The sequence below is a fragment of the Chiloscyllium plagiosum genome, unplaced genomic scaffold, assembly GCF_037043375.1.
Source record: "Chiloscyllium plagiosum isolate Xiang-an unplaced genomic scaffold, Cpla_swu_hap1 HiC_scaffold_10, whole genome shotgun sequence".
NCBI lineage: Eukaryota > Metazoa > Chordata > Chondrichthyes > Orectolobiformes > Hemiscylliidae > Chiloscyllium > Chiloscyllium plagiosum.
In genome coordinates, this window is record NW_028270148.1 from 2,366,318 (window position 1) to 2,388,268 (window position 21,951).

Genomic DNA, 21,951 nt, shown 5'->3' on the forward strand with positions numbered 1-21,951 from the left:
CACATCCCCCTGTCTCAATTGAGAACTATCCAGATAATAATCTGCCTTCCTGTTTTTGTCCCAAAGTGGGACACATTATCCTGTCCCTGCCATGCATATGCCCACTCACTCAGCCTGTCCAACTCACACTGCAGCATCTCTGTACCTTCCTCACAGCTCACCCTCTCATCTGGCTCTGCGACATCTGCAAATTTGGAGACATTACATTTAGTTCCCTCATTCAAATCACTGATATATATTGGGAATAGCTAGGATCCAAGCATTGATCCCCCCCCGGCAATCTCTTATGTGGGACTTTGTTGTAAGTCTTGTGAAAGGCCAAATAAGCCTCAGCCAGTGATCCCCCTCATCAGCTTTACTGGTTACATCCTTGACATCCAATAGATTTATCAAACCCTTTCATGAATTCAGACTGATTCTGTTCGATCCTGTCGTTATTTTCCTAGTGCTCAGCTATTACATCTTTTTTAATGAACTCCAGTATTTTCCCATGCACAATGTCAGATTCGCTGCTCAATAAATCCCGGTTTTCCCTCCACTTCCCTTCTTAAGTTCTGAAATTTTGGGTTATATTAGCCACTCTCCAAACTATAGAAAGTCTTCTAGAGTTGATAGAATCTTTAAAAGTGACCATCAATGCATCCACAATTTTGAGGGACACTTTCTTAAGTACATGTGGAATGTAGGTTATCAGGCCCTGAGGGTTTATTGGCCTTAAATCTCATCAATTTCAACAACATTTCCCTACAAATACTGATTTTCTTCAGGTCTGTGCTATCACTAAACCTTGTCTTCTCCAACACTTCTGAGATGTTAATTGTGTCCTTCTTTGTGTACACAGTATGTATTTATTTGCTTACCCATTCCCTTGTTCTCCATTATAAATTCCCCTGTCTCGAACAAAGGGACTTACACCTGTCTTCTTTTTTTTCCCTTCACTGAGCAATAGAAAATGTTATGGTTAGGCTTTATGATCCCTGCAAGCATACTCCCAAAATCTATTTTCCCTTTCTTAATCAGTTCTTTATCGAAGAGTGTGGTGCTGGAAAAGCATAGCCAATCAGGCAGCGTCCAAGGCACAGGAAAATCAGCTTCATTCCTGATGAAGGGCTTATGCCCAAAACATCGACTCTCCTGCTCCTCAGATGCTGCCTGACTGGCTGTGCTTTTTCAGCACCACACTCTTCAACTCTGATCTCCAGAATCTGCAGTCCTCACTTTCTCCTAATCAAGCATATTTCAGTCAGGCATTTGATAAGGATCCCCATGGTAGACTATTGCACAAAATACGGAGACATGGGATTGAGGGTGATTTAGTGGTTTGGATCAGAAATTGGCTAACTGAAAAAAGACAGAGGGTGGTGGTTGATGGGAAATGTTCATCCTGGAGTTCAGTTACTAGTGGGGTAACACAAGGATCTGCTTTGGGTCCACTGCTGTTTGTCATTTTTGTAAATGACTTGGATGAGGGCATAGAAGGATGGGTTAGTAAATTTGTGAATGACACTAAAGTCGGTGGAGTTGTGGATAGTGCTGGAGGACGTTGCAGATTACAGAGGGTCATAGGTAAGCTGCAGAGCTGGGCTGAGAGGTGGCAAATGGAGTTTAATGCAAAAAGGTGTGAGGTGATTCACTTTGGAAGGAGTAACAGGAATGCAGAGTATTGGGCTAATGGTAATGTTCTTGGAAGTGTAGATAAACAGAGAGATCTCGGTGTCCAGGTACATAGATCCTTAAAAATTGACACCCAGGTTAATAGGGTTGTTAAAAAAGCATACAATGTGTTAGCTTTTATTGATAGAGGGATTGAGTTTCGGAACATGAGATCATACTGCTGCTGTAAAAAACTCTGGTGCGGCCACATTTGGAGTATTGCGTACAGATCTGCTTATTATAGGAAGGATGTGGAAGCTTTAGCGAGGGTTCAGAGGAGATTTACTAGGATGTCACCTGGTATGGAAGGAAGGTCTTATGAGGAAAGGCTGAGGGACTTGAGGCTGGTTTTGTTATAGACAATAGACAATAGACAATAGGTGCAGGAGTAGGCCATTCTGCCCTTCAAGCCCGCACCACCATTCATTATGATCATGGCTGATCATCCTTAATCAGTATCCTGTTCCTGCCTTATCTGCATAACCCTTGATTCCACTATCCTTGAGAGCTCTATCCAACTCTTTCTTAAATGAATCCAGAGACTGGGCCTCCACTGCCCTCTGTGGCAGAGCATTCCATACACCCACCACTCTCTGGGTGAAGAAGTTTCTCCTCATCTCTGTCCTAAATGGTCTACCCCGTATTTTTAAGCTGTGTCCTCTGGTTCGGCACTCACCCATCAGCGGAAACATGTTTCCTGCCTCCAGAGTGTCCAATCCTTTAATAATCATATGCGTCTCAATCAGATCCCGTCTCAGTCTAGTAAACTCAAGGGTATACAAGCCCAGTCGCTCCAATATTTCAACATAAGATAATCCCGCCATTCCAGGAATTGACCTCGTGAACCTACACTGCACTCCCTCAATAGCCAGAATGTCTTTCCTCAAATTTGGAGACCAGAACTGCCCACCAGACCCTTGTACAGCTGCAGAAGAACCTCTTTGCTTCTATACTCAGTCCCTCTTGTTATGAAGGCCAGCATGCTATTAGCTTTATTCACTACCTGCTGTACCTGCATGCTTGCCTTCATTGACTGGTGTACAAGAACACCCAGATTCTTTGTACTGCCCCTTTACCTAACTTGACTCCATTTAGGTAATAATCTGCCTTCCTGTTCTTGCCACCAAAGTGGATAACCATACATTTATCCACATTAAACTGCATCTGCCATGCATCTGTCCACTCACCTAACCTGTCCAGGTCACCCTGTAATCTCCTAACATCCTCCTCACATTTCACCCTGCCACCCAGCTTTGTATCATCAGCAAATTTGCTAATGTTACTATGAATACCATCTTCTATATCATTAATATATATTATTAAAAGCTGCAGTCCCAGCACCGATCCCTGCGGTACCCCACTGGTCACCGCCTGCCATTCCGAAATGGAGCCGTTTATCACTACTCTTTGTTTCCTGTCAGCCAACCAATTTTCAATCCAAGTCAGTACTTTGCCCCCAATACCATGTGCCCTAATTTTGCTCACTAACCTCCTATGTGGGACTTTATCAAAAGCTTTCTGAAAGTCCAGGTACACTACATCCACTGGATCTCCTTTGTCCATCTTCAGAGTTACATCCTCAAAAAATTCCAGAAGATTAGTCAAGCATGATTTCCCTTTCATAAATCCATGCTGACTCTGACCTATCCTGTTACTGCTATCCAGATGTGTCGTAATTTCATCCTTTATAATTGACTCCAGCATCTTTCCCACCACTGAGGTCAGACTAACTGGTCTATAATTTCCTGCTTTATCTCTCGCTCCTTTCTTAAAAAGTGGTACAACATTAGCCACCCTCCAATCCGCAGGAACTGATCCCGAATCTATCGAACTCTGGAAAATAATCACCAACGCATCCACGATTTCTCGAGCCACCTCCTTCAGTACCCTGGGATGTAGACCATCAGGCACCGGGGACTTATCAACCTTCAGACATAGCAGTCTCTCCAACACCAATTCCTGGCAAATATAAATTTCCATCAATTCAGGTCCTTCAGCCACTGTTGCCTCAGGGAGATTGCTTGTGTCTTCCCCAGTGAACACAGATCTGAAGTACCAATTCAACTCTTCTGTTGTTTCTTTGTTCCCCGTAATATATTCCCCTGTTTCTGTCTTCAAGGGTTCAATTTTAGTCTTAACTATTTTTTTCCCTTTCACGTACCTAAAAAAGCTTTTACTATCCTCCTTTATATTTTTGGCCAGTTTACCTACGTACCTCATTTTTTCTCTGCATATTTCCTTCTTAGTAATCCTCTGTTGTTCTTTAAAAGCTTCCAAGTCCTCCGTTTTCCCACTCATCTTTGCTATGTTATACTTTTTCTCTTTTGACTTTATCTGTTTCTTAACTTCCCTCGTCAGCCACGGCCACCCATGCCCCCTCCTAGGATCTATCTTCCTTTTTGGAATGAACTGATCCTGCATCTTCTGATTTATACCCAGAAATATGTGCCATTGTTCCTCCACTGTCATCCCTGCTAAGGTATTGCACCATTGAACTTTGGCCAGCCTCTCCCTCATAGCTCCATAGTTCCCTTTATTCAACTGAAATATTGTCACTTCCGATTGTACCCTCTCCCTCTCAAATTGCAGATTGAAGTTTATTGTATTATGTCACTACTTCCCAATGGCTCCTTCACTTCGAGGTCCCTGATCAATTCTGGTTTGTTGCACAATACCAGATCCAGAATTGCCTTCTCCCTGGTAGGCTACAGCACCAGCTATTCTAAGAATCCATCTCAGAGGTACTCCACAAAGTCTCTTTCTTGAGGTCCAATACCATCCTGATTCTACCAGTCTACCTGCATGTTGAAATCCCCCATAACAACTGTAGTAATATCTTTGCAACAGGCCAATTTCAGCTCCTTATTCAACTTACACCCTACATCCATACTACTGTTTCGGGGCCTGTAGATAACTCCCAAGAGGGTCTTTCTATCCTTAGAATTTCTCAGCTCTATCCATACTGACTCTACATCCCCTGATTCTCGGTCCCCCCGCGCAAGGGACTGAATATCATTCCTTACCAACAGGGCCACCCCACCCCCTTTGCCCGTCAGTCTGTCCTTATGATAGCACGTATAGCCTTGAATATTCATTGCCCAGGCCCTGTCCACTTGAAGCCACGTCTCAGTTATCCCACAATATCGTAGCTGCCAATTTCCAAAAGAGCCTCAAGCTCATCCATCTTATGTCTAATGCTTCGTGCATTCATATATAGTATTTTTAATTTGTTACTGCCCTCACCTTTCCTATCAACCCCTATTTCACTCAACCTTACAGCATGATCCCTTTTTGAGTTTTCTGCTTCATTGATAGAAGAGGGTTGAGAGGTGACTTAATTGAGACATATAAGATAATCAGAGGGTTAGATAGGGTGGACAGGGAGAGCCTTTTCCCTCAGATGGTGACAGCTAGTAAAAGGGGACTTAGCTTTAAATTGAGGGGTGATAGATATAGGACAGATGTCAGAGGTAGTTTCTTTACTCAGAGAGTAGTAGTGGCGTGGAAAGTACTGCCTGCAACAATAGTAGACTCACCAACTTTAAGGGCATTTAAATGGCCATTGGATAGGCATATGGATAAGAATGGAATCGTGTCGGTTAGATAGACTTCAGATTGGTTCCACAGGTCGGCTGAAGGGCCTGTACTGCATTGTAATGTTCTATGTTCTATGTTCAATCCTTTGTCCTACTTTGCTGAATTCAAAACTGCTCCCATTTCTCATGTTCATTAATGTTTTTCTGGCCAACTTGAATGCCTCTTCTTTGGATAAGAAACAGAAGAAGTAGGCCATTCAGCCCCTCAAGCTTGCTCCACCATTGAATACAATCGTGGCTGATCCAACATTTCTTCCACATTTTTGTACCCTTTCACTGTAACAGTTGATGCCCTGACTGCCACAGAGCATAAGATACAGGAGCAGAATTAGGCCTGTAATCTGCTTGGCTGTTCAATCATGGTTGACATATTTCTCAACTCCCATTCTCCTGCCTTCTCCCTGAAATCCTCGATCCACTCACTAATCAGGAATGTATCTATCTGTCTTAAAAAACCCTCAGTGACTTGGCCTCCACAGCTCTCTGTGGCATTCAGTTCCACAGAATCACCACCCTCTCGCTGAAGAAATTCCTTCTCATCTCAGTGCCAAAGGATCATCACTTCACTCTGAGGCTGTGCCTCCAAGTCCTGGTCTCTCCTACTAGTAGAAACATTCACTCCACATCCACTCTATCAAGGTCCCTCACTATCCTGTAAATTTCGATGAGATTTCCCCCTCATCCTTCTAAACTCCATTGAGTACAGACCCAGAGTTCTCAACCACTCCTCATATGACAAGCTCATTATCCCCAAGATCATTCTTGTAAACATCCTCTGAACCCTCACCAACATCAGCATATCCTTCCTTAGGTACGGGACTCAAAACTGCTCACCATATTCCAAATGTGGTCTGACCAGAGCCTTATAAGCCTAGCTTTACATCCCTGCTCTTATTTTTTTGACTTCATGAAATGAATGTAAACGTTGCATTTGCCTTCCTAATTAATAATTGAACCTGCATCTTAACCTTAAGGGAATCCTAAGGTAGAACTCGTAAATCCCACTGCACTTCAGTTTTCCGATTCCTTTCCTCATTTAGAAAAAGTCGAAGTCTCTATTCTTCCTACCAAAATGTACATTCCCATAATTTGCCACATTGTATTCTGACTGCAAGTTCTTTGTACAGTGTGTTTTGAGAAGATTTGTAGCTCACTTTGAGGCTTTGGATGTTCATTTGCTTGCTGAGCTGGAAGGTTCATTTCCAGACGTATCATCACCCTACTAGTGGGCCTCAGGTGAAGTACTGCTGAAAATTTCTGCTTTCTGTTAATATGTTTGGTTTCTTTGGGTTGGTGATGTCATTTCCTTTGGTGATGTTAGTTCCTGTGGTGAAGTCGCTTCCTGTTCTTTTTCTCAGGAGGTGGTAGATGGGGGTCTAACTCGATGTGTTTATTGATAGAGTTTTGGTTAGAATGCTATGCCTCTAGGAATTCTCGTGCGTGTCTCTGTTTGGCTTGTCCTAGGGTGGATGTGTTGTCCCAGTCAAAGTGGTGTCCTTCCTCATCCATATGTGAGGATACTAGTGAGAGAGGGTCATGTCTTTTTGTGGATAGTTGATGTTCATGTATCCTGGTGGCTAGTTTTCTGCCTGTTTTCCAATGTACTGTTTGTTACAGTTCTTGCACAGTATTTTGTAAACGATGTTAGTTTTGCTCATTGTCTGTATAGGGTCTTTCAAGTTCATTAGCTGCTGTTTTAGTGTGTTGGCAGGTTTGTGGGCTACCATGATGCCAAGGGGTCTGAGTAGTCTGGCAGTCATTTCTGAGAAGTCTTTGATGTAGGGGAGAGTGGCTAGGGTTTCTGGATGTGTTCTGTCTGCTTGTTTGGGTTTGTTGCTGAGAAATCTGTGGACTGTGTGTTCATTGGGTACCCATTTTTTTTGAATACACTGTGTAGGTGATTTTCCTCTACTCTGTGTAGTTCCTCTGTGCTGCAATGTGTGGTGGCTCGTTGAAACATATAAATAGGAAGCAGAAATTTTCAACATTGCTTCGCCTGAGGCCCACTGAAGATGTTACCTAGCATGGTGATGAAACGTCTGGAAATGAACCTTCCAGCTCAGTGAGCAAGCCTACATCCAGAATCTCAACCAGAGGTATAAATCTTCTCAAAACTCTTTAGCATTTTTCATAAGACAATCCCTCCATACCAGGGATCATCCTAGTGAACCTTCTGTGAACTACCTCCAATAAGATGATATCTTTCCTTAAATAATGGAACCAAAAATGCTCTTGGTGCTCCAGATGTGGTCTCACCAGTTGCAATAAGCATTCCCTACTTTTATACTCAAACTGTCTTGAAATAAGTACCAACTTTCCATTAGCCTTCCTGATAACTTGTTATCCATGTGTGCTCGCTTTCTGTGTTTCATACATAAATACGCCCAAGCCCCTCTGTGTTGCTGTTTCCTGCAGTTTTTCTCCATTTGAATAATATTCTGATCTTTTGCTCTCCCACCTAAATTGAGCAGCTTTGCATTTTCCCACATTATACGCCATTGACAATTTTTTGCCCACTGATGTAACTGATTGATATCTCTCTGTAAACTCTTTGTATTCCTCTCACAGTTTACCTTCCCATCTATTTTTGTGTTTTCTACAAATTTGGCTGCAATACTTTCATTTCCTTCCAGTACTAACTCCAGTTTCCCTGTAGGTCTTGCTTTGGCCACCTTTCCTGTTTTGTTTTTATTTACCCGACAGGAACACACAATTATTGTAGTTCAACCATGCACTCTTTGAATGTTTGCCATTACCTTACCACCATCATCCTTTTTAGTAACACCCACCCCCTGAATTTGTCATAACCAACTTGCACCTCAGATCATTGTAATGTACTCTATTTAGACTGAGGATCCTAGTCTGGGATTCAGCTAAGTCACTTTTCATACTAGTTACGAATGAAAGGGGTGGCACAGAGGCTCAGTGTCTCACACTGCTGCTTCACAGCATGAGGGACCCAGGTTTGATTCCAACCTCAGTTGACTGTCTGTGTGCAACTTGCACATTCTCCCTGTTTCTGCATAAGTTTTCTCCAGGTTCTGTGGTTTCCTCCCACAACCTAAAGATGTGCAGGTTAGGTGGATTGGCCATGGGACATTGCCATAGTGTCCAGGGATGTGCAGACCAGGTGGATTAGCCCAGGGAAATGCAGGGTTCTAGGGCGGGTCTGGATAAGATGCTCTTCAGAGAGTCGGTGTGTATTGATAGGCTGAGCGGCCTGACCCCGAAAGGGGCCTCATCAACTAGATTGTCACTCATTCCTTTCTCATTACACAACATCCAGTCAAAGGTGGCCTGTTTTTCTCATTGGTTCCTCAATCTATTGGTAAAGAAAACCATTCTGTATACCATTAAAGCCAACACTAACTGTGGTTTGAAAGTCTCCTTAATACATGGAATCAAAAGCACACAAATGCCATTTTATGTGACTCAATAATAGGTAATTCCATACTCAAATAGTAAACTATCTAACTTGTACATAGAATCTACTTTTCTGGAATTTGTCGTCTGCTACACTCGACATTCTGAAACATTGCCACTTGGTGGTGCTGTAAGTAACATTTGATTTGGAGATGCCGGTGTTGGACTGGGGGGTACAAAGTCAAAAATCACACAACACCAGGTTATAGACCAACAAACCTGTTGGACTATAATCTGGTGCTATGTGATTTTTGACTTGGTAACATTTGAAATCATGATGTCTCTAAGCAAGCAAATACAAGATTTCATCCCAGGGAACACACCTAGAAATACAAGGTGATGTATATTGGGAGGATGAGAAAAATGATACCCACACTGAAGGGCAAGTGCAGAAAAACTTCAGGCTCAGAATTAAACACATAAGGGGAAGGAAAAACTGGTGAAATCCTTTGAGGGAGTGCAGAGTGAGTCATTATGATACGATGAATAAGGTTTTCTCATTATAAAATTGGTGAAGGTTAGTGGTAGATTAAAAAAAGAAACAATTTTAGAACTAGCAAAATAAGACAAAAAGGGACAAAAGATGAGTATGAGAGAAAGCTAGCTTTAAAGATGGTAAATAGTCCATGTTCCTACAAGTATTTAAATGGGAAAAAGAGTTATTAAAGCTACTCAAATGGAAACATAGAAACAGCAGTAGGCCATTCAGCCCCTGAAACCTGCTTCACCATTCAATAAGATCATAGCTGATCTGTGGTTTAACTCTCAAGGTGCCTGACTCGTGTCCTTATCCCTTGATGCCCTTGTTTAATAAACAGTTGTCTATCTCAAATTTAAGTTTGACAATTGCATTAACATTGACCACTCTTTGAGGAAGAAAGTGCCAAATGTCCATGACTATTTGCATTTAGAAGTGCATCCGAATATCTCTCCTGAATGGCCTGGCTCTAAACCTTAGACTATGTCCACAGTTCTAAAATCTTCAACCTGGGGAAATAGTTTATCTTTATCTACCCTGAGTTTCCCCATTAATATCCCGAACACCTTGATTAGATCATTCCTTAACCTTTTCCATCTTCAGAGAAGAAAGGCCTAATTTGTTCAATCTCTCCACATAATATAACCCCTGAAGTCCAGGTATAACCCTTGTAAACCTGTGTTGAACTCCCTCCTCAGATATGGTGCCTAGATCTGTTCATAGTACTCTTAGTGGAGCCTAACTTCGGTTTTGTGTAACTGCAGCATTTTGTCTACATCCCTGTACTCCAGCTCTTTAGATATGAAGACCAGCATTCCATTAGCCTTCTAATTTCTGCATCTGTCCTTGGCATTTTAAAGAGACCCCCTAATCTTGTTGGAAATCCGCTGTATTTAACTTTATGCCATATAAATACTACCCATTTCTATCAATTTTTTGGTCTGAAATGGATAGCCTTGCACTTATTTATAAGAAAATCCATCTGCCACAGCTTTGCCTATTCATTTAATCTATCGATATCCTGCTGTAATTTTATGCTGTCACCAACACTGTCCGCAATGCTGGCCAATTTTGTTTTGTTAATGGGTATTGTGAGCAATTAAGGCCCCAAAACAGATCCCTACTTTCATATCCTGTCAATTTAGTACTTACCCATTAATCAAATTCTCTGTTTCCTACCCATATCAGTAATTTGCCCTCATTTCTATGGGCTTCCACCTTAGCTAACATTCTCTTGGGTGGGAATTTATCAAAATGTTGCTGCAAGTTCATATAAACAACATCCATCGACTTACTTCTGTCCACCACCTTTGTCAATTCTTCAAAAACCTCGATGAGTTTTAGATTAGATTAGATTAGATTAGATTAGATTACAGTGTGGAAACAGGCCCTTCGGCCCAACAAGTCCACACCGACCCGCCGAAGCGCAAACCACCCATACCCCTACAGTTACCCCTTACCTAACACTACGGGCAATTTAGCATGGCCAATTCACCTGACCTGCACATCTTTGGACTGTGGGAGGAAACCGGAGTAACCGGAGGAAACCCACGCAGACACGGGGAGAACGTGCAAACTCCACACAGTCAGTCGCCTGAGGCAGGAATTGAACCCGTGTCTCTGGCACTGTGAGGCAGCAGTGCTAACCACTGTGCCACCGTGCCGTCCCTGTCAAGCATGACTTACCCTTCATGAATCCATGCTGACCCTCCCTTCATTAACGGAATTTTTTGAGGTGATCAGTTACCCTATCCTTGATTGTAGACCACAATAATTTCTCCATCACAGATGTTAAGCTAATTGGCATATAATTCCTTGGTTTCCCTCTGTCACCCTCCTTAAAGAGCAAAGTGTCATGAGGAAATTTCCAGTCCAGAGGTACAACTCCCAAATGTAGGGAGCTATGAAAGATTATGCTAAGGGCATCAACAGTGTCCTCTCCCACCTCCTTTAACACCAGTGGATGGAAACAGTCAATTCTAGGGATTTTTCACTCTTTAGTTCCATTAATTTCCCCATTACTAATGATTTACTTTAGCTAATTTTATTCAGACTCTATCCATGATCCTCTGTTAATTTCTTTGGGACTTTGGGAAAACTGTCCTCCTTTACTTCTGTGAATGCTGCAGCAAAGTAATCGTTCAGCGTATTTGTCATTTCCCCGTGGTCATTGATAGTATCCCCAGTCTCAGCCCTCAGTGGACCAATCGTACTCTTAGCCAGCCACATTTCTTTTATATAGCCATATTGTCCCATTGTGTGTACTGTTCTTTGCATTTTATATACCCCTGTTATTTAAGTTTATGCTGTCCTGTACCACTTAGATGTCCATTGCTATTTTTTTGATTAGGTGGAGCTTTTCCTTCACATGGATATGATTTGCTTCTAAATAGCATTCAATGTTCCTTTGATCACCTTCCATTGTTCCTCGATTGCTTTACCTTATAGCAGAGATTCCCCATTTACTATGGATAATCTCTGCCTCATTCCATTAAAGTCTACCTGACTTAAACTTAAAATTCTAATATCCAATCTTTGCTTATCTCTTATAAATTTGATCATGTTATGATCACTATTTGACAAATGCTTATGAACAACTAGGTCACTAATTACATCAGGCTCATTGCTCATTACTAGGTCCAATATTCCTTGTCCCCTTGTCACATCCTATTACTGGAGGAAACTATCTCGGACATACTCCAGAAATTCACAACCTGCTGGCAGGCACTTGTTAGTCTATTCCAGTCAATGTTAAGATTAAAATTCACCTATTTTGCTTTTGCTACATTGTTGCCTAATTTCAGCTTTTATAAATTTAATGAAGCACTTCTGAGCTGCAATCAGGTGGTTTATCTATGACATGTATTGTGGTTTTAGTTCCTTTATGGTTCCCCAGTTCCACATATAAGGTCCTCACTTGGCCTACTCCCCTCATTACATCCTCCCTCACCATAGAAATAGTCTTGTTTCTAATCAGCAATACCACTCCACCCCATCTGCTGGTTTCTCTATCCCTCCTTTGATCCTTATCACCTGACATGTTTAGTTCCCAGTCCTGACCAGCCTGTAGCCCTGTTTCTGCCAGGATACAGTAGCATAGTTTCAATTTGAATTTGTGTCTGCAGTTCGTGTAATTTGTTCCTTACACTCTGTGCATTTGTATAAAGACCTCTTATTTTACCTGTACGCTCTATCCTATCCTTCAGCATCTTTTTGTTATTTCTCTCTCTTGTCTTATTCAAAACATTATTTATAACCTTGCCTTGTTCATTAAACGGGCTCTGCTTTTTCATCCTATTAACCTCTCTACCTACTCCTCACGTGCTGACCTGCTGCTCTGGTTCCCATGCCCCTGCCATATTAGTTTCATCCGTCTCAAGTGGCATGAGTGAATTTTCATGCAAGGATATTGGTGCCCTTCCAGTTTAAATGCAATCTGTCCTTCTTGTGTGGGTCCCACCCGACCTGGAACAGATCCTGATGATTCGATTCCCTACAGTGTGGAAACAGGCCCTTCGGCCCAACTAGTCCACACCAAGCCTCTGAAGAGTAACCCACCCAGACCCATTCCCCCTAACTAACGCACTAACTCTACGGGCAATTTAGCATAGCCAATTCACCTAACCTGCACATCTTTGGACTGTGGGAGGAAACCCACGCAGACACAGGGAGAATGTGCAAACTCCACACAGACAGTTGCCCGAGGCTGGAATCAAACCCGGGTCCATGGTGCTGTGAGGCAGCAGTGTTAACCACTGAGCCACAGATACCTGAATCCCTCTTTAGCTATGTATTTAGCTGTACTGTCTTCCTATTTCTGGCCTCACTGTGTGGCATGGGGATTAATCTTAGAGGTAAAAACAGAGAATGTTGGAGAAACTCAGCAGGTCTGGCAGCATCCAGAGAGAAACAAAGTTAAAGTCAGATAGAATGTTTGGATGGTTGTTCTTGATTGGTACAAATTCAATGGGCCATAGGAACATTTTCTATGACTATATGACTTGTAAGTAAATATTTTGAGTTGACATGACACTTCAGGACTGAAGAAAGCTGGAAAATGGTGATTTTGATGCTGTTGACAGGGGCAGGGGGTGGAAACAAATCGAACAGAATGGGGTGGGTCCTCAGAGTAAAAATGAAAGTCAGTGCTAATGGTGTAAAGGAGGAATAGAGATTCAAAATAGTGTAAATGATCGACGTAAAAAGGATAAAATGGATTAGCTGTACTGAAAGCCAAGTCGACAAATTCGATCTGACCAAAGTGGGGGGGGTTGGGGAGGAAGGGGTGAGGGAGGTGGGCTGTAATCAATTGTTGGGCAGAGGTCATGCTCTGAAATTGTTTAATATTGAGTCCTAGAATCTGCAAAATGCTTAAGCAGAAGACAAGGTGGTATTTAAAGGATTTTGAGAAGATTTGTAGCTTAGGTTGAAGTTCTGGATGTAGGTTTGTCCACTGAGCTGGAAGGTTCATTTTCAGACGTTTCATCACCAACTAGGTAACATCTTCAGTGAGCCTCTAGACGAAGCACTGCTGGTGTTTCCTGCTTTCTATTTATATGTTTGGATTTCTTTGGGTTGGTGATGTCATTTCCTGGTCTTTTTCTTAGAGGGTTGTCAATGGGGTCCAAGTCAATGTGTTTGTTGATAGAGTTCCAGTTGAAATGCCATGCTTCTCGGAATTCTTGTGTGTGTCTCTGTTTGGGTTTCCCTAGGATGGATGTGTTGTCCCAGTCGAAGTGTGTCCTTCCTTATCTGTATGTAAGGATACTAGTGATAAATAGAACATATAAATAGAAAGCAGGAATAATCAGCAGTGCTTTGTCCGGAGGCTCACTGAAGATGTTTCCTAGTATGGTGATGAAACGTCTGAAAATGAACCTTCCAACTCAGCGAGCAAACCTACATCCAGAGGCGGTATTTCTCCAGTTTACATTCAGCTTCATTGGAACACCTGCAGCTGGCTCAGCTTGGATTTGTTAGCATGCTAGCAAGATGATTTTCTAAACTCAGCTATTAGATTCTCAGTGTCATCTCCATTTTGATTACATGTCCTTCTCAATAATCAATACGACCAACTTTCCCACTTTCTTTCCTTTTCTCTCCAATCCTTGACATTCGATGGTGTTACTATCACTGAATCTCCGTCTATCCACAACATGGGATTTAACATTGACCAGAAACTGAAATTAAATTAGACTAGCCATAAAAATACAGCGGCTACAAGAGTAGGTCAGAGACTAGGAATACTGCCATTAGTAACTCACCTCTTGACACCTCGAAGCCTGCCCACCATCTACAAGGCACAAGTCAGGAGTGGAATGGAATACTCCCCACTTGTCTGGATGGGTGCAACTCCAACAACACTCAAGAAGCTTGACATTATCCAGATTAAAGCAGCCCCACTTGATTGGCACCATATCCACAATCATCCACTCCCTTCACCACTGATGCTCAGTAGCAGCAGTGTGTACCATCTACAGAAATTCACTAAGGTTCCATCGGTAGCAACACCTTCCAAACCCATGACCACTTCCATCGAGAAGGGCAAGGGCATCAGATACATGGGAACACCATCACTTGCAAGCTCCACTCCAAGCCACTCACCATCCTGACTTGGAAATATATTGTCATTCCTCTGGTGTCATTGCATAAAATCCTGGAATTTCCTCTTGAATGGCATTAGGGTCCATCTACACCACATGAATTACAGTGATGTAAAAAGATAGTTCACCACTTTCTGAAGGACATCTTGGTAAGGGCAGCACAGTGGCTCAGTGGTTAGCACTGCTACCTCAAGGCACCAGAGCTCAGGTTCGATTCCACCTTCAGAAGAATGCCTTTTGCAGTTTGTACATTCCCCCCTAGTCTGCGTGGGTTTCCTCCAGGTGCTCCGGTTTCCTCCCACAGTCCAAAGATATGTAGGTTAGGTGGATTGGCCAATCTAAATTATCCATAGTGCCCAGGGATGTGCAGGCTAGGTGGATTAGCAATGGGAAATACAGGCACAGGGTGGGGTTGGAATACTGTTCAGAGGGTCAGTGTGGACTTGATGGGACTGTAGGGATTGTATGAATAAGTGCTGGCCTAACCAGTGATGGCCATATCCTGTGAATGACTTGCCCTTCTTTGAGCTAGATCACTGTTACCATCAGAACACCATACTATCATGTGACAGCCTATGTCTCTAACTCAGCAATCTTAATTTACCACAATCCATACATTTATATACATTCAATATAATCCTAATTTTATTACTTACCATCTCGTGCTGAATTTCCAAAAATTCTTTGCCCCTTGATATCTCACTTTTGTATTTTCTTCTGGTTATCATATCTCTTTCAAGTTTGATTGAACACTCTCAAACAGCACTAGCAAATTTCCCCACCAAGAATCAGATCTGCATAGGTCCCTTCTCTCTCAGAACTGATATCAAGCTCCTAAGAATCTGATGGCCTTCCTCCTGCACCATTTCTTCAAGCAAACATTCATTTACTGTATACTTCTAATTCGATACTCATTTGCATGCATTAACTTTTATGCATTATTTTGAATCCTATATGACCTTGTTTGAGCTTCTAATTCCATATTCTTTCCACTACAAAGATTATTGCCTCCCTCTAAAATATCTTGTTTTAATTCATCCATCACTGTTGCCCCACCCCAGCTCTGTGATCTGCAATAGCCCAAAGTTCGCTCAGAACACTGCTCCCCTCTCTCCAGGTACTTACACATGCTCACCGCCAAGGCTCTACCATCAGTGCTCATGCTAATCAGGCTGCTTGACCTCCAAGCTCTGGAGTTTCCTCGTTCTCCTGACCTACTGTATCTCTCTTCTAACTCTCTCTGTCCTCCTTCAAGATCCTCTTTACATCTACATTTTTGATAAGCTTTTGATCCCCAATAGCATACATCCTGGCTCAAGAAAGTGTAGGACTGGGTATTAAATATGTTTGGAGACAAGGTTTTCAGGAAAGAGAGGAAAGACCTAGGGTGGCTTGAATTCAAAACTCTTTTGAAATGTTTGGAATTTTTTATCACCCTAAAATGCAATATGAGTGCTAGTTCTAATGGTGCACACTGCTTTCTATAAAAGTGTAATTTTATTCGCATTTAATATTATTTGATTTCAAACCAGTCAAGGATCAGGAGGTCCTTTTGACTGGTTTCTGGAAATGGAATGTATCCCATGCACGGAGTGCAGACTCTGCAACTAAGAGGCCTGGACTGCGGTGCCCAGTCACATGATTAGGTTAGTAGCTGTCACTTATCACTCAACTGCTGGAAATGTGTTGCTGGAAAAGCACAGCAGGTCAGGCAGCATCCAGGGAACAGGAGAATCGACGTTTCGGGCATAAGCACTTCTTCAGGATTCCTGAAGAAGGGCTTATGCCCGAAACGTCGATTCTCCTGTTCCCTGGATGCTGCCTGACCTGCTGCGCTTTTCCAGCAACACATTTCCAGCTCTGATCTCCAGCATCTGCAGACCTCACTTTCTCCTCAACTTATCACTCAACCACAGACAGTCCCTCTCTTCAAAAAAACATCATTAATGTTTACTGCTTGACCTGCAAAATGTGCTGTCAAGGTGAAGGGTGGGTGATGAGAAGAGAATTGTGGGGTGCAATTGTGAACTAACAGAGAGTGCAGGATAAGACCCACGAAGAGGTGGAGCACTATTGAGAGTGATGGAGGAGGGCAGGGACAAAGAAGATTGAGAAAATGTTATGGAACAAGTTGGGGAAGCACACATACTCTCCTGGCACCCTGGCAACTATTTTGTTTTTAAATGTGCTCAACAAAGGATGGTGTCTCTCTTTTAAATCTTTTGTTGTCAGCCTTGACTGCTTTTTCAATTGTTGTAAACATCATCTTCTGCTGTTCAGCTCCTGGTCATTGTCTGCTCAAATCTTGGAGGTGTGTCAGTTTGTGTGAGACTTCAGCCATCCTGCTTTGTGTCTGGAAGAAAGGAAAAGTGAGTTCCCATATCTCTATCTGATTCTCACCTAAAGATAATTTGCACTTGTTTCATTTTTGAACAGGAGAGGCTGGTTCTCTCGGTGTTACCACGTTTCATGATGTTGGAGATCATTAATGATATGTCTGACGCAGAAGAAAAGCAAGGGGCATTCCACAAAATCTATGTTCATCAATATCAGAATGTAAGGTGAGTACCTATAGGTGAGCACTGAAATCAAGCTGGACACTGAATGAAATGTTGGACCATGTACATTGGGAGGAGTCATTCAGGTACAGAAGGAGTCCCATCAATTGTACCATCAGAGAATGGGAATAGCTTCACTTTGTTTACCTGATCTGAACCTGTTATAATCTTGCGCAGTTATATTAAATCTCCTCTCAATCTCCTTTGCTCCACCCATGAGCATACAGATTAGGAGCAGGAGTAGGCCTGTCAACCCCTTGAGCTTGACCATTCAACAGGATTATGGCGAATCTGATTATTCTACATTCTCCCATACCCACAATGACCTTTCACCCCTTGCTTATCAAAGGGGAACAAGCCTATTTTTTCCAACCTATCCAAATAGCTGAAATCTCCCATCTCAGGAGCCATTCCGATATATCTTCTCTGTGGATTCTCATGGACCCTTCCATCTTTCCTAAAGTGTGTTTGATGCATTACTCCAGTGTGGATCCGAATGATACATGGGGCCAAACATCCATTAGTAGGAAGACAGTGAAATGGGAAGGTGTGTTCATGTTGGTAGGACAGATGGTGGCAGTAATATGTAATGGGGGTGGGGGGGTGGGGGGGGTGTGAATAGACAGGTGGTGGTAGATGATAGATAGAGAGGGCAGACAGGCATTGCTAGGATGAAGGATGTGGGCAGGGAGCATAAAGATGTAGATTAGAGTTTGTGTTGAGGTTAGGAGAGGGTGTGGGGAAGATGGGCTTCATAGCACAGAGGGTGCCAGAATGGTAATGGCAGGAGAGACAGTACAGGTGAGCATCATATGATGTTGGGGTGTTGAAGGGTATTAGTAGGATTTGGAGGGAAGGGCATTAGGATGGGGGTAGAAATTAGCTTTTGTAGCATGGTTGGGAATAGATGTGTGCTGATAGCACAGATGAAGCAGACAGCTGTCAGAAGAATGTGTGGGGAGAAGTGCAGATGGAAATTGATAATGGTTGTGGTGAGTGAATTTAACATCCCATATATTAACTGGGACACCCTTGGAGCCAGGGGTTTGGATGGGGGGAGATTTGTTAGGTGCGTCCAGCAGGGTTTCTTGAAGAAATATGTAAACAGTTCAAATAGGCAATGAACCCAGCCAGGTGATTGAAGTTTTAGTGGGGGAGCATTTTGGGAACAGTGACCATAAACCCATAAATTTTAAGTTATTTATGAACAAGGACATGAATAATCCTTGGGTGAACGTATTATATTGGGAGAAGTTTAACTATGACAATTTTAGGCAGAAACTGAGAAATGTCGATAGGGGTGGCTGTTTGAGGGTAAATTCACATCTCGTATGTGGGAATCTTTTAAAGACCAATTAATTAAAGTTCAGGACCTGCATGTTCCTATGAAATGGAGGATAAAGATGGCAACATTTGGGAACCTTTGATAACAAGAGAAATTTTGAGGTTAGTCAGAAAGAAACAGAGGCATAAGTAAGGTTTAGGAAAGTGAAGACAGACAGAGCCCTCAAGGAGTATAAGGAAAGCAGGAAAGAACTCAAACATGATTTAGGAGGGCTGAAAGGGGCCAGGAAATAACATTGGTAAATAGGATTAAGGAAAATCCTAGGGCTTCTTATACAGGTATAAGAAGTAACTAGGGGAAAAGATAGGTCCAGTTACTAACAAAACAGGTAACTTATGCTTGGAGCAAGAGGATGTGGGTGAGGTCCTTAGTGAATACATTGCATTGGTATTCACAACGTTGAAAGACATGGGTGAATGATGAGTCTCAAGAGGGGTATGTTGATATTCTATGGCATGTTGATATGTAAAAAAAGGTGTTGGTTGTTTTGAAAAGAATTAAGGTAGACAAATTCCTAGGAGCTGATGGGATCTATCCCAGAATACTGAGGGAGGTGAGTAAAGAAATCTGCTGGGACTTTCTGTGAAATCTTTGAATCATCTTTAGTCAGAAGAGAGCTCTTAGAGGCCTGGAAAATAATCAACCTTGTTCCCTTAGAAAAGCAATTAGTGATAGTTTGGGAAATTACAGGTTGGTGAGCCTTTTGTCAATGGTAGATAAATTATTGGAGAAGATTCTTAGGGACAGGTTTTATTCAAATTTGGAAAAATATGGACTTACTAGCAACAAGCAGCATGGCTTTGTGTAGGGGAAGTGGTGTCTCACAAACCTGCTTGGGTTTTTTGAGGAAGTGACAAAGATGGTTGATGAGGGCAGGGCAAGGAGTTATGTTTACATGGATTTTGACAAGATATCCCCATGGTACGTTGATACAAAATGTGAAGTCACCTGGGATCGCCTTGTGAGCTGGTAAGATGGATACAGAACTGGCTTGGTCAGAGAAGAAAAAGAGTAGCGGTGGATGGCATTTTTCTGACTGGAGATCCATGACCAGTTGTGTCCCACAGGGATAGGTGATGGGACCCTTGTTGTCTGTAGTATATATATACCATTTGGAGATGAATGTAGGTGTTCTGATTAATACATTTATGGATTACACAAAGTTTGGGTGGACCTGTCGGTAGTGAAAAGGATTACCAAAGCATATAGATTGGCTGGAGACTTGGGTAGAGAAATGGCAGATGGAGTTTAATCCAGTCAAATGCAAGGTGATGTATTTTGGGAGATCTAATGCAGGAGGGAAGTGTATAGTAAATGGCAGAAACTTCAATAGCATCAACATGCAGAGAGATCTAATTGTAAAGATCCACAATTCTCTGAAGTGGCGACAAGTGGACAAGGTGGTGAAGAAGGCGTATGACATGATTACATTCATCATTCAGGGCATAGAGTGTAAAAACAAGCAAGTCATGGTGCAGCTATATAGAACTTTAGTTAGGCCACATTTGGAATATTGTGCACAGTTCTTGTCCCACATCACCAGAAAGCCTAACATATGATGGTCGGCTGAGGATCCTGGGATTGTATTCATTAGAGTTTAGAAGGTTGAGGGGAGATCAAATAGAAACTTACAAGATAATGCATGGCTTAGAAAGGGTGGATACTGGGAAGTTGTTTCCGTTAGGTGGGAAGATTAGGACCTGTGGGCATCACCTTAGAATTAGAGGGGGTCAATTCAGAATGGAAATGAGGAGACATTTCTTCAGCCAGAGAGTGGTGGGCCTATGAAATTCATTGTCACGGTGTACATGGAGGCCGAGACGTTGGGTGTCTTCAAGGTCGAGATTGATAAATTCTTGATCTCGCAAGGAATTAAGGGCTATGGGGAGAGTGCGGATAAATGGAATTGAAACACCCATCAGTTATGATTAAATGGTGGAGTGGACTCGATGGGCCGAATGGTCTTGCTTCCACTCCTATGTATTATGGTCTTATGTGGAGGCTTTGGAGAGGGTACAGAATCAGATTACCAGGATGTTGTCTGCTTTGGAGGGTATTAGATATGAGGAGAGATTATTATATAGAACAAAAATCTTGGTATGTTTTCACTTGAACAATGGAGGCTGGGGGCAACCTGATAGAATTTTACAAAATTATGAGAGACACAGATAGAATGGATTGTTGGAGTTTTTTTCCCCAGGGTTGAACTGTCAATTACAAGGGGTCATAAGTTTAAGTAAAAAGGGGAATGTTTAAATGAGCTGAGAGAGGCAAGGCTTTTTTACAGAGGGTGGGAAGTAGCTGGTATGCAAGAGGAGAAGGTGGAGGTGGATACAATATCAATGTTTAAGAGACATGTTGACAGATACTTGAAAGACAGGGAATAGGATGATACAGACTGTGTAGGGGCATAAAGATTTTAGTTTGGAAAGACATCATGTCTCAATGCAGGCTTAATAGGCTGCAGGGCCTGTTCGTTGTACTTTGTGTGGGGCAGACAGGAATAAGGTGGGGTAGCAATGAAGGTCTTAAATACATGATGTTATTTTTAAAACCAACACTAACTGTGGTTTGAAAGTCTCCTTAATACATGGAATCAAAAGCACACAAATGCCATTTTATGTGACTCAATAATAGGTAATTCCATACTCAAATAGTAAACTATCTAACTTGTACATAGAATCTACTTTTCTGGTGTAGTTTGCTACACTCGACATTCTGAAACATTGCCACTTGGTGGTGCTGTTAGTAACATTTGAAATCATGACGTCTCTAAGCAAGCAAAAATAAGATTTCATCCCAGGGAACACACCTAGAAATACAAGGTAATGTATATTGGGAGGATGAGAAAAATGATACCCACACTGAAGGGCAAGTGCAGAAAAACTTCAGGCTCAGAATTAAACACATAAGGGGAAGGAAAAGCTGGTGAAATCCTTTGAGGGAGTGCAGGGTGAGTCATTATGATACGATGAATAAGGTTTTCTCATTATAAAATTGGTGAAGATTATAACAGGAAACATTTTTAGAACTAACAAAATAAGACAAAAAGGGGTGAAAATTGAGTGTGAGACAAAGCTAGCTTTAAAGATGGTGAATAGTCCATGTTTCTACAAGTATTTAAATGGGTAAAAGAGTTATTAAAGCTACTCAAATGGAAACAAAATACATGACGTTGTAGGTCTGAAATAAAAATGGTCTGGTAGCATTTGTGGAGAAACAAAAGTAAAGTCAATTAGAATATTTAGATGGTTGTCCTGGATAGGCACAGACTCAATGGGCTGAAGGGACATTT

At 42.1% G+C, this 21,951-nt stretch overlaps 1 protein-coding gene across 1 annotated transcript in view; it reads left to right on the forward strand.

Annotated features, from left to right (window-relative positions):
• The window catches only part of LOC122553148 (adenylate cyclase type 8-like), a 243,660-nt gene that overhangs the window by 30,497 nt on the left and 191,212 nt on the right, over positions 1 to 21,951 (forward strand). The window contains exon 3 of the mRNA XM_087990986.1: positions 17,190 to 17,314. Coding sequence (XP_087847112.1) covers positions 17,190 to 17,314 — 125 coding nt within the window. The remainder of the gene's footprint in view (positions 1 to 17,189; positions 17,315 to 21,951) is intronic.